The sequence below is a fragment of the Dermacentor andersoni genome, chromosome 2 (genome assembly GCF_023375885.2).
Source record: "Dermacentor andersoni chromosome 2, qqDerAnde1_hic_scaffold, whole genome shotgun sequence".
NCBI classification, from domain to species: domain Eukaryota; kingdom Metazoa; phylum Arthropoda; class Arachnida; order Ixodida; family Ixodidae; genus Dermacentor; species Dermacentor andersoni.
In genome coordinates this window covers 236,325,528-236,338,525 of record NC_092815.1, presented here as the reverse complement: position 1 = coordinate 236,338,525, position 12,998 = coordinate 236,325,528, and the positions used below count along the sequence as shown (strand labels likewise).

The 12,998-nt window shown below is 43.3% G+C and overlaps 1 protein-coding gene across 3 annotated transcripts in view; it reads right to left on the bottom strand.

The window, feature by feature from the left end:
* Nucleotides 1-2,144: 2,144 nt before the first annotated feature.
* The window catches only part of LOC126539926 (ras-related C3 botulinum toxin substrate 1-like), an 81,288-nt gene continuing 70,434 nt past the window's right edge, over nt 2,145-12,998 (bottom strand). For all 3 annotated transcript variants that reach the window (XM_050186751.3, XM_055075717.2, XM_050186750.3), the window contains exon 5: nt 2,145-12,001. In XM_050186751.3, the coding sequence (XP_050042708.1) occupies nt 11,924-12,001 (78 nt within the window). In that variant the 3' untranslated portion in view covers nt 2,145-11,923. The remainder of the gene's footprint in view (nt 12,002-12,998) is intronic.

The window sequence follows — 12,998 nt, the reverse complement described above, 5'->3', positions numbered from 1 at the left end:
GGGGAAATTTGCGCTCACCGAGAGGGCATCGTCCGTACGAGACCACCACCAGGCACCTTACTGAGACGTGTCCTCATTAGCAACAGTTAAATAAGACAAAACACACCACTGAATGTAAAAGTTTACTTATTTTGTCGCTTTACTCTTCCGCATCTGTACGGACATGAAACCGTTGCACGTGGAAGCTGCGTAGATTCAGCGTCTGTTCTGAGCAACTAAAAGCTCTGTCAAACGCTGGTGGACTACTTTACGCGGTAAAACATGTGCGCGGCCCCCATAGCTTTACCTTCATAGCATAAAAAAAAAAAAAGTTGTCCGCTAGTATTGCTAGAATGTAGAGCGTCCAATTTTCGCCGATGTAGTTTAACCTAAGTATAGACCTACACTAGTTCGCAAACAGCGGCAGCTGCCGCCAATAGAAGCTGCCATAGAAGCCCATATGGTGGGGTGTGGATGGATGGATAGATACTATGAGCATCCCCTTTGGAATGGGGCGATGGGTTGCGCCACCAAGCTCTTATTATATTGCCCAATGTCCTACCTATGTTAAAAAAAAAAAAAAAAACATAAATTTCCATAACCAAACTTTCTGAACCCCTATTGGGAAGTTTGTTTTTGCATGCCTCCATTGTTTGTCGTTTGGCTACTTCCACCAACTTCCAATCACGTCTTATTATCTAATGCGGACATGTTTACTTCACCCCTGTTCTTGCTGAACCCAAAAGCTTCAAGGAAGCCGGAGGTGCTTCAATCAACCACTGGGCAGATATCTTCACCATTCTAATAAAACATGCCCCATCAATTCCCTAGCTTTACCACAGCAAGCACATGCTTCTTCTTGTTGTATTTCACTTTATAAGTGCGTGTTCTAAAGCATCCTGACTTTGAAAAGCAATGAGCTTCCCTTCGAGTTGTTGTTAATAGTTTCTTTCCTAATTTCGCTTTTTCCTCTTCAGCAGTTACTCACAGGTTTCTTTTCCATTGCCGCCACCCATGAGATTATCACAGCTTCTCCGACTTTCCACTTGACATTCTTTATTGCCATGTTGCTCACCATATTGGTCGCATACTTGCTGGTAAGCTTCCTAGTTCTTTTCTTCCACTGTGAATGGGTTCTGTAGGCACGGCAGTGCCATATACATTTGACGGGGTCAACTTCTAGGCAGAAAAAAAAAAGAAATCTAAGTTTGCCGTTTCAGGCTTGTTGCACCAAGTCGTCTACTGCAGCAACTTGCATCACGTCAATGTACAGAGAATATTCGCCACAACATTGGGTCACAATCACATCTCAATACAACCATCCACCCTCATTTTCTAACAGCATGTAGTACACTAATGAGTCTCGAGAGTTTTGCATGAATTCAGAGCAATGGGTTCACCCAGACTTTGAACTAAGTACTATATGCATGTGTCTTTAGTACCAACACACGTCTGTTATTTTGGTGTCAAGATAAAAAAAAACATTACACTGAATTCAGAAGAACCATACTTAACACAGCACGTGTGCCACTTGCTGTTTTTCTCTAGTACTGAAGACATAGCTAAAGTGAAAAGCACTTAAAAGCGAAGTTACTGATCAAATTTATTAAGGTTAATACTTTATTGCAATTATTTTTATGGCTACACGTAAGTGTTTTGACGACATTAAAGTGTTGAATACAGTAATACAATCTCAGCACGCATCGCAATGAGCACACAGTTTCTCATAGTGAGCAACTATATGGCTGTGGCCACGAGCAAACTACAGGAAAGCCAGCATTTCGTATGGATAATTATTTGTGGATGGAAGCAAACTGCTTGAGACTTCACATTTCCTATATTCTAATGACACTGTCTGTACTTTTTCAAATGTTTCCTGCGGTAACTCATTGGATGCATAGGTTTCATCGACTGTAGCCTATGTCTAAATTATCTGAAACGGGGGCTTTATACGTGATTCAGAATTTCGTTGTAGTTGGCCTTTAAGAGGTGTCCAAACTAGCTAGTTGCCTGCCATGAATTCATTATTCCAACCCATCATGAAGCAATCAAGCTTGAAACAAACCATTAGTGTTTGCTAGCCTAGCTTGCACATTATCTTGTCTATTTTTGAAACTCTGTTAAGGCCCCATTAGGATGTGCACAGGCAGACACCACACACGATGTTCATAGAATATCTTATTTATTACAGTTGCTGCTTAAAGACAGTGCTGCCATTCCATTCGCACACACATCTCAGCTTCCAACATCAATAAGTTGACAGAGGAACAGCTGCACAGTCGCAGCATGCACACCTTCACACATGTACGCTCACTTAAGCTAGTGCACCCTCAGCTAGGTGCCGTCGCACTTGGGCACAGTCGGCACTTTCCAAAAGTTCCAGAGGAGGTGGGCACGCCAAAGCAAATGGCTGAATGAAGAGCTGCACAGTGTCAAATATGCCCTCTGATCACACCTTCCCTTTCTCCCAACATGGGCACACACACACACAAATGGACACGCTGAGAACCGATATTTGCTTCAGGGGCAGCACACATTATTGTGCACTGATACGCAAAGCACATTCCAGGTGAGTGTTGGCAGGGCATGTAGTAATGTGCGAGATGTCTTGAACTACAGACTGGCATACTCCTTCACACTGCACAATGAGATCGCTCCAGGTGGGCACAGTGAAGTGCACAACAGCAGACATTCCTCACAAATTGACCCAAACCCAAACGAGGAACCTTCCAGCCAGAACATAACATGACAACTCTGCGCAACACAAACACACACATATAGAAGGCGTGCCAGCACTTTTCACTCGGGAATTGGAAGTTACTGGGGAAAAACCACACAAACGTACAGCACTAGATCTGCATGCTTACATTAGAAAAACAAACAAAAGTTCCTGCAACCAAAGAAACAAATAAACAAAAAACTCATGCAACATTCAGTGGTGCTGAAGCACCACTGAATGCGAAAGAGTGCCACAATAAATGAGTTGATGGCACGACGTCATAATGTAGTGCGCACACACAAAATAAGGTTCAACACCATAACTCGCATGACCCAAAAACTTGTGTAGAAACAATACAGACTAGAAAAACATCTGACACTAAAAAAAATGTTACAAATGTAAAATCGTTAAAATACTACAAAAGCAAAGACCACTGCAATAAACAGTGCAAGCATAGAAGTGTTAAAAGCTGCAAAGAAGCTGTCAGCAAAGTGTAGTTAATAAAACTGTACAAAAGTATACAAAATCCTAGAGGAAATGTCTTTGGGTTTCAAAGCTTAAAGGTGGAAACAAAAATCACGCAAGTTGCACACAACAATGTATGTAAAGAAAAATGAAACATCCCTGTAATATGCCTTAGTGGAAAAATTGAATTCATCACTCTTTGCAAACTGAAACTACAACAGAATGCCCCTGCACACCTCAACATAAAATCAAGCAAATAATAGCTGTAAAAAATGTGAACATGTTTGTAATTCAGTGCCAACTTTATGCATCACAAATCATTAGTTTTTCAATGCCATATGGCTATATTTTGTAGTGCCGTGCTCTAACCTGTACATCAACAGCATTGGGTCAGCATTATACAGCGAGTGAACAAAAAATAAATGGCTAGTTTTGAACATGTTTCAGAGTCAGCATTGCTGTTGTAATGCAAGCACCAGCAGCATTTTGGACAGAAGACTCTTGCAGTCAACACTTTACATGCATTGCATGATTCTGTCTAAAAAGTGGGCCTTACTATGGCAGTGCCCCTTGTGTGCACTTCAGGAGCCCTTCATTCCACAAAGCCCCAGCATTGTCCAGGCACTGCCATTTACGTAGCGACAGCTAAGAGGAGCAACCCTACAAGAATAAAGAAATTGCTGCCACCCTGATGTGCTAGCAGAAGCACATTTGTGCACAGAAGAATACACACACACACCTCCTGGTATGTGATAAACTTTTGGCTAAAGCACCACCATCATAGCACTGGTAGAGTATTGCATTAGTTAAAGCATTTCGATGATTTAACAGGACACCAGTATCTGGGTGCTTGTCAATGCAGGAGCCACAAATGAATATTCCCAGCATGTTCCACTAAACAGGAATCTTCACTGCTCAAACAGAGATCAGCAAGTGACAAGTGAACCATGGAAATCATGCATAGTTGCAGAGTGACTTCCACTGCCAGAGTGAATCAACTGCAAGCACTTATCGAAATATTTGTTCTGCTGTGTACACTATAATCAGTGAGGGTGTCCCACAGCTAAGCTTGTTCTTCAAGTGCAACAGAGTGGCAAGAGACCACAAGGTTGCCAATATGAATAATAGGGTTCTTGTTTATTATCACTCAGCTTCCTCTCAACATGGCATGAAAGGTCAATGGTACATTGCAAGACTACCTCAAGCTTCACTTGGCAAGCGGGACTCAGGAAGGCACTGCTCATGAATAAAGCAGATGACATCATGTAATGCCATGTGTGAACTGACATATGACCTGCTGCACCAACAACCAGATCCAGTCAGTTTCTTACAGGTTCCGTTTTGTTCCAGCAGTCGTAGCATGCCCATCTTTGAGACCCTTCACACCTGCTATTAAAATATGGTTCTTAAATAGCTGCTATTGGAAATTTCGGATTTCGAAAAGTTTTCTAACAATCCACACTACCTCAGGGATGGTTGACAAGCACAGATTAAGTAACAGGCAATATTTCCAAATGGCTTGATCATCACTTCCGATCACTTTATCAGAAGTATGCAACTAGTGAACATAATAAAACTTGAAATATACGCCAGTAAGAAACTTAAAAAAATTCAGAGAAGTATTCATATTGGTGCTATTACTATTTCAACTCCACTTAATGCCACTACAATTTTATTTCCTCTATAAAGATTCACTATTGACCACATCTCTAATTTTTCAAGCATAAGGCCGCAATTCAGAGACATAACAACGCTAAGACTCCACAAATATTTCAAAGTGCATGGCTTCCTTGCCTAAACGGGCCGTGGCTAAGCAGGGGCCTAGTGGTAGGGGGACGGCAGCTAGTTCGATTTTGAAACACGACAATAAATGCAACAGCCCAAAATTTACCGTCAAGTATTAAGAGATGTCATGCAAACGCTCTCATACCATGCAGCGGTCATGTTCATGCAGCTCCACCACACAAAAAACTGGCATGCCTAGCACACACATACGTGGTCATTCCACAATGCTGTGTTATGCCAATTTTGGCAGCACAGCTACTCTGTGCAACATAAAATCTAATACAAGACTGTGTGGCCGCCATGTATTCCCGACAGCTCACATGTACTATGGGCATCAATTGTTTATGGGGTACAAGGCTTAAAAGAAAGCCCAATTGCTGTGAAGCCTCGAATTCAGAGTTGCAAGCTGTCTAATGTGTGGCAAGCACACTAGTTAAGAAGGTGTAGACCTAAGTTCACAATTCATATTCAAATTGCAAAAACACACTATGGACAGGACAAAAGTGCTGCATCTATTGTACTTATTTGGTTGTGTCCTAGCCACAGAGCGTTTTTGCAAGTTTAACACTGGTCTACTACCTTACAAACAGCATCATTGAATTGCATAAGTTTTCTGCTTTCCTCATGGAACTCTAAATTTAAACTTACAGCGCAAACACCTAAGACAGACCACAAAAGGAAGATACGACACACACTGGCACTAGTGTGTGTCATAAAATGAAACATACTTTGCATTCATTCTGTGTATTCAATAGGAGCTCAAGAGGCGATGTTTCCTGTTGCACGTGTGAGCACATACACCAGCTCACACCTTTGTGCCTGCCAGAAGTGGCATGATGGAGAGGCAACGCAAGGCGCATGTCAGATGCACCACAAGCAGTGTGGCTGACAGAGACCAATCGGAGGACAGGGCTGCTTAAATTGCCAGTGATCTGCTTCCCCGGAACCAATTCATAGAGTAGACTATAATGAAGGTAAAATGAGACACCCACCCGTTCGTAGCAATGGCCACAAAGGAAATGACGTTACGTCAGTAGACTATAAGATGAACACCAGGGAGCTTGCCCATGCTGTCTGCCCATTCCTTTTTGTTGCTGGCTAAGCCTATAAATTGTTGGAAACTTCTGCTATGAAGATTGGCACCTGGATAAGCCAGGAATGCATTTCTCTGTCCTTTTGCCTAAATTATTTCTAGTGCGTCAAAGAAGTGAGTTAGCAATTTTAAGGAAATTCTTTATGTTTAGGTACAGTAACACTTGCAGCTGCAACTTGGTACCTAGGTAATAGCAAACTGACAGCACTGTGCCATGCATTTGATGACGCAGTTAGTGTTATGTATCCAGTGTCTTTTGCCAAGAGGCTCCGCAGGCACATAGGTGTGTGCGCAAGCTAGTTGGCGCACACCAGCATGCCTGATGCAGATCCAATGCACGTTCCCCCATGGGACACCATCTTTCAACATTGTGCACTGCTGCTCCCAAGTGAAAGTACTGCTGCCTGAAGTGCCGCTTCCACATAGAATCAGAAATGCTATCAACAGCTACATGAAACATGGGACAATGCTGCAAATAAACGTGCCTGACGACACAAGAACAAAACTTGAGCTACGAAGTGCCTGGGACTCGTTTATGCCGCAATGCAATGCTTTCTAGAAGTACAGTCAAATGCAGAGCTAATGACAAATAAGCTACTTGAAATGCACGAACAACGACAACAAAAAAACATTTCCACATTGTCACTGCTAACCATGACAAGCATTGTATGCTGATTGGAGCAATCCATGTTAAATATTTTAATAATTGAGGTCCCCTGTGGCTAAGCTTCACGCAAAGTACATTAGAACCAAATGTGGCACTAGTGCCTGCACACAGACTGTTCAGTGAGCATTGGAGGGATAGTCAGTGCCTGGATTTGCCTAAACTTCCTTCTTCTGGCTTTAACCAACTCTCGCATTATCCTCCGACATTATCAGTGCGGTTTCACTTTACGACGATAATTAGTCTAGTAAGGCATCCGCTTGTGACCATTCGTCATTCTTCACAACATGGCAACCAAAAATTACTAATAACGCAAAAATAATTTTGCATGGCGCGTGTTATCTGCCAAGTGTTACCTAGATTTAGTAACATTTGCACTTAAAGGGCGCCTCATCAGGCACCGGTGTGAATTGTGGTTCTATACAGGAAGCTGTAAAATGCTGCTTAAGGAGCATTTTACTGAAATAATTTTTCAGGTGTGTTCAATAATGAAGATGACAGAAGAAAGTAACAGTCCTGTTACCATGCCACAAGGAGGCAAGTGCCACTGCCAAGGGAGACACGCTTTACCTCTGGCAGCGATCCCAGGCGGCGTTCCTTCCCAGCCTTCTCCCATACCGGAGCCAAGAGATGTACCAAGACGTCAAGCACCACCTGCTTTTTACTTATCTTCGTTTTACGCGGCGTTGTGCCGCACCCCCCCACTGAATGATTAGTCCTGGTGAGTGACCAGAAGCAGTTGTGCATGTGACTGCAACTCTCTGGCTGGGAGCAGGCTACGATGAGAGGGAAGAAGCCCGGCATTTGTTTTGGAAGTTGAGCTGTTCTCACCACGTGCAGTGCCGTAATACTTTGCAGAAACGATCGCCAGCGCGTCATGTATATGCTACGCTTGTTTGTTCAAAATGGCCAAACCTTTGTGAGGGTCCTTTCAAGTTATTTATGTGCTGAAAATTAAGTAATGAAATGAGTTAATGCTGCATTAGAGATATGCAAAGTTAGTTTGAAACACAATAAAACAACAATAAAATAGCCGCAACGTACTGCTCAACAAATGCGCGCAAAACTAGAAAAATCAACATGTTACGATTCTAAAAGCAACTGAACAATTCTAGCACCAAATTTATCTCTAGTAATCTTAGTATGAAACACTCACTGCAGCTAAACATGCTGCACTTTTTTTCTTTTATTACACATCATGCAGCGCACATTGCAACCGCTTTTGTTCATGTTTCTTCATGATACACTCTCACAGCCACTTTCTTGATGAAAAACTGACGTATGGTTGAAAATAGAGCTCAATGCAGCATGACTGCAAAGCGAGCTTGTTCTACAGAACTGAGGCAGGCATTCACTCATGACCAAGTCTACTGTGAAAGAGAGCATGCTGATCATAAAGTTCTAACCCCAGATATTAATGTGTCAATATAAGGTCATTTACTGCAACACTGCCAAGTGCTGCAGTGTGGCTTGTGGCTTTCCCAGCACTGTATTGTTTCCAGAAGAAAGTGGCAATGTTTGAATGCAACATTTGCACTTTCTCTTCACCTGCTGTCACAACGCTTAACTGTGGCTCACCTGTGCTCTTTAATTTTACTTTCCTGCCTTTCTGCTAATTGTGTGCAACTTCTGCTGATTGCTGCTGCCGAACAAATCGTGCCAATAATTTTCTGATGCACCATCAGTGTTAAGGAGCAAAACAGAGGCAATCTTCACAAGAATGTTCTAGGTACCCTGCCATGTGTAGATGAAAAGTACCGTATTTGTACGTAAATTGCACGACCACGAATACTTGAGAGGGGACACTTTTGGGCCCTCGGAAAAAGAATGAAAAATTTTTTACGGCTTTAATGCGAAGTGAGCTGCAAACAAACAGGAAATGACAGATAAAAGTGGAAGCCCGCAGGGCTTTATTCATCATTACTGCGAACTGCCGTCACAAAATAAAGTGAAAGGACGAGTGCATGCACAATTTACACATCACTGCCAATACCTTTGCCAGTTTTGGCAAGAACGGAGTCATCCTCCATGCCACCACGGTCATTGAACATGCATGCCTGTGACAATCAAACGTGGCAAAGCCTTTCAGCAGTGTTGGGTGATCCAGTGCGTGACTTTGAAGACCACTCGCTTTACGCACCTTCAGAACAGCACCAATCGTGTGGTTCAAGGTTGCTATGAATACCCCATAACCAAATTGATGTGGCACTAACAGCGTTCTCAATCAGAAGAAACAGAGTGCAAAATGCACAGTGGCGGGAACTCCTAGCTTGCCCATCCTGAGCGAGGCAAAATGGAAGCAAGCACGACGAGGCAAGCTGCCGCGGCACAATCAGGAACAATGACTGCGATGCACACAGGCACAGGAGGGTCTGCGCAAGAGGGTCTGCACCACCGTATGCGGTTGCAAATGCGGTGGTGCCTGGTGGTTTAGCTCAACGCAGCTCCAAGCGCCAGAGAAAATAAAAGAAAAAACTTGCGGTATATTCCTGCAAATATGGTATTTGGCTCAGGTGTTCACTGCATTGTCCTGTGTTTCAGGGGATTTCCTTCACCAGTTTCGAAAAGTATTGCAGGGCCATTGTAGTGTTTCCGCTGTGAACACATGCTTGGCTCCAAGGGTTACTATTAACAGCGAATGTATCCCTTGTGTAAAATAATTGCTCATTCATTCATTTTTTCCTGTGTAATACTGCAATCGCACTAGCAGCTGCAGAAGAACAACAAAAGGAGCTACTTTCAAGTCTGCTATAACAGACCACTTTCTGAAGTAACTGCAATTGCCTTTTTTTTTTCCTTTTACTTCACGTATTGTTTGTTTTGACAAATGTTTTGTACCCACTCCCTCTGTAACACTCCAAATGACTTGAGGATATACTAATATATCAACTAATTTAAAGGAAATCTGCAAAGAGGTGTCTCGAAGCTCGAAAGGAAAGGAACATGCTTGTAATTTGAGGAGCAGCACCCTTATTTGCAATAATGTTACTTTATGTCTCACAATTTTTTCTTGCCTAATCTTTCTTGATATATTAAAATTTGGCCACAAAGTTTTATTACTGCAGTGCAGACTGAATCCTAGAGGTGAATGCAAAACACTTGAACACTAATGCGAACACATGACACGTACGCGTAAAAGGCTGACATCCTGGCACGAAGGGGGCAAGCAGCAGAACAGCTTTAGGACTGCCTAAGCCACACTGCACTGCATAACCATACAGAGCAAAGTGCTCCGAGAAAAAGTGACCATGCTCAGTCAATGTGTGTCAGAAGTGATAGAATAAAGGTTGCTTACATGCTCCCAATTGCTTGCACGTCTCCCGACACTGTGGACAGCCCTCCAGTACGAGTGCTGCATCAGATGGTCTGCATGATGCCAGTGCTTCCTAGACTGCTGCAGTTGCATTAATGCAAGCCAGTCTAGAGAATGCTGCCACTTTTTGAAGAAACATTTTTATAACTGCCATAAAAGCCAGGAACCTCTCTTTATCATTTCATCATTTGTCTGCCGACACACTGCTCACGCACTATGTTTGGGAAGTCGCACCATTCTTAAGCAATCATCACACCTTTATCCATTGTCTCTCACAGAAAAGATAGCCAAACTAATGTAAGAAGTCCAGATGAAGTATGGCATTGCAAGCAACAACAGACCTATAAGCTGAAGTGGTGGAAACACTACTCTATGTTCGGCACCTTTGTCGTGACTGTAGCACCACTGTCGCAAAAACCAACTGCTCGGGTGATGGCTGTAACAGCGACATTGCGAAAATAGCAGATGCTGCGAAAATAGCAACGATGTACTGGGTACAAGGCCAGCATGGTATGAATTTCTCAGCTGTACAATCACTTTTCAGAATCACAGTACTGCTGCCCTTGTTCTTTTCCACTTTCTTTCTACTGTTCTGGAATAGTGTTGGTTTTGCTATGGGAACTACACACTGTCCCAAGTCTTACTTTTGCTGAGACAAGTGTCCGCAGCTTTTTTTGAGGCCCAACAAAGGTGGGCTTTCAGAAGTGTGCTTACTATAGTTGCACTGGATAACCATGCAAGAAGTGTGGCTTATCTATTAGCTACTCATTATTACTACAACCACGTTTCACATGACATAACTTACTGTAAAGTGGGAAAACTGAACTTTCCTGGCAATGATATGCTAGTTGATGGAGAAAGAGAAAAAGAATCAAAGGGAATAACAAACTACGCATACATTCCACAAGGGTAACGATGGTGCAAGTGGAGCTTATCTTCAGCTTGTGCAAGAGCACGCACAATGAACACATCAGACAACTGTGGAGGATTCTCATGTGTTGAAGTAAAGCACAAGATATGCTCAAGATGGAAACACATGTACAGTAGATGGCATGCCAGAAGTAATTTCGTCTTCAGTGTTTTGTTCATCACAAGAAACCAATATCCCATTACGTAATGCTTATTGGACACCTTGTATGTGGGTTGCAGCTCTTCAACAAGCTTCGGCCATCAACCTTCTCGGAATTTGGACTTCCGTTATGAACTGTTCATGTGAACATGACTACCTGCATTTTGTTCTGGCAGCTTTGAAAGATCTTGTGCTTAATGCTGCTTCCTTATGAAATCTTTTAACAAGATCACATTATATTGCCCAGGTCATTTAGTAATACTCTCAGCGCCCTCACTTAGCTGATTCATGTAGAAGAAAAAAAAGAACAGTCATATGCACCTCAGCATAGGTGCTGTGAGCATCTACAGCAACACACACTCATTTCATTGCCTGCTGGCAACTAAATGTGGACGAACCAGGCACAGAATGATGCTAAGTGCTTCACTGAACAACGCCAACTAAGAAAAGCAATTTTGTTGCAAAATTTGAGAATAACCAAAGCAGCGGTAATTGCAACATCTTTCAAAGTTGTCTTAACAAAAATTCAGGTCACTGTGTTCTATCCAAGAGAGTGGCAGCACAGAGCAGATGTGAGAAGGAGCAGAACAGGTTTAGCGCTGCCTCCATGTGTCGCACCTGGCACGACATAAATTCGCGCTGCTGAGTTAGTCGGCAAAGTGGTACATGCCGTACCGTTTCCTTCTTTCTTGTGTGTCTGCACCTACACGTCCTCGACGAGGGTCTAGCGACGGAGAGAAAAAGTCCGCATGGTGGTTGCAGGAGGGTCAGATGCCGAACGGCCCTCTGCTGTCCCGCTGCTCTTAGAACAAAATAAAGTGGAGAGAAGGGGATCCCTAGACGATCTTGCATCGCCGCTGCCTCCGCTTCAGAGGCTCTGGCCGGAGCACTGCCCGCACTGCCTCGTCAAACACCTGCACATTGTAAAAACAGCCTCAGGAAACGTAACTCTGCACACACGTCTGCACAAATGAAACATGAATAATTATGTAAATTAGAATACTTCCTACAAGTAATAATGTACAGCATTGCCAAAGATAGCACAGGAACCAGATAAAGCTTACAAGCAGAGATCATGCAAACATCACATGAAGTGGCAAAAATAGAAATAAAAGGACTGTCCTATATAGCACCGACTTGTCTGCATTTCCATTATCCAAATAGTACACACATTTACACTAGGGCTGGGCATCAATTAAATATATTAGCCCCAATTATTCAGAACCATTTCATTAACTAATCCATCAGATTTGTGAATTAACATACATGAACTAAAAAGTCAAAACTGACTATTTCTGTGCATAAGCTTTAAGGAGGGACGCGGGTTTTAGATCGCGAAAAATGGCCAGAAAACCGATTTTTTGAAAATCACATTTTCAGTTTCTATAACCCTTCTTCTCTGTGATACCCAAATATCATCCCTGTAAACCACCTAGAAGTGCTCTAAAAAATTCGTTTCATTAGCCAAGGTGGCGAAAGATCTCGCGGAAATCAAGAAATAACAGCGTTTTTCACGCCACAATATTTCCGGAACGGCGCGACCGAGCGCCGCCATCTTGGTCTCGTTGGAAAGCGCATTTCTCCGTCTTCAAATCTGCCGCTTCAGCGACCTCCTCCATACAGAAACAAGCGCACAAAAAGCAAATGATTGAAGGTCGTGCCGGAGTCTGCGATTGGCCGCGCCCGCCACGTGACTCCAGCGCGGTTCGCCATTGGTCCGGCGCTCGCGTCGTCTGCTCGGCTCTTTGCACCTCGCGAGTTTGGCGTCTCCACTCGCCGTAATCTCGACGTGTCAAAACGGGCGCTACGCGGACATCGCAGTAGCGTGGCCGATCCCTACGCTTGTGGACGTTTCAGACTCGCGGCTAAGCATTCCAAGCGTCGGCAACGCGGACTTCGCGACCAAGATTC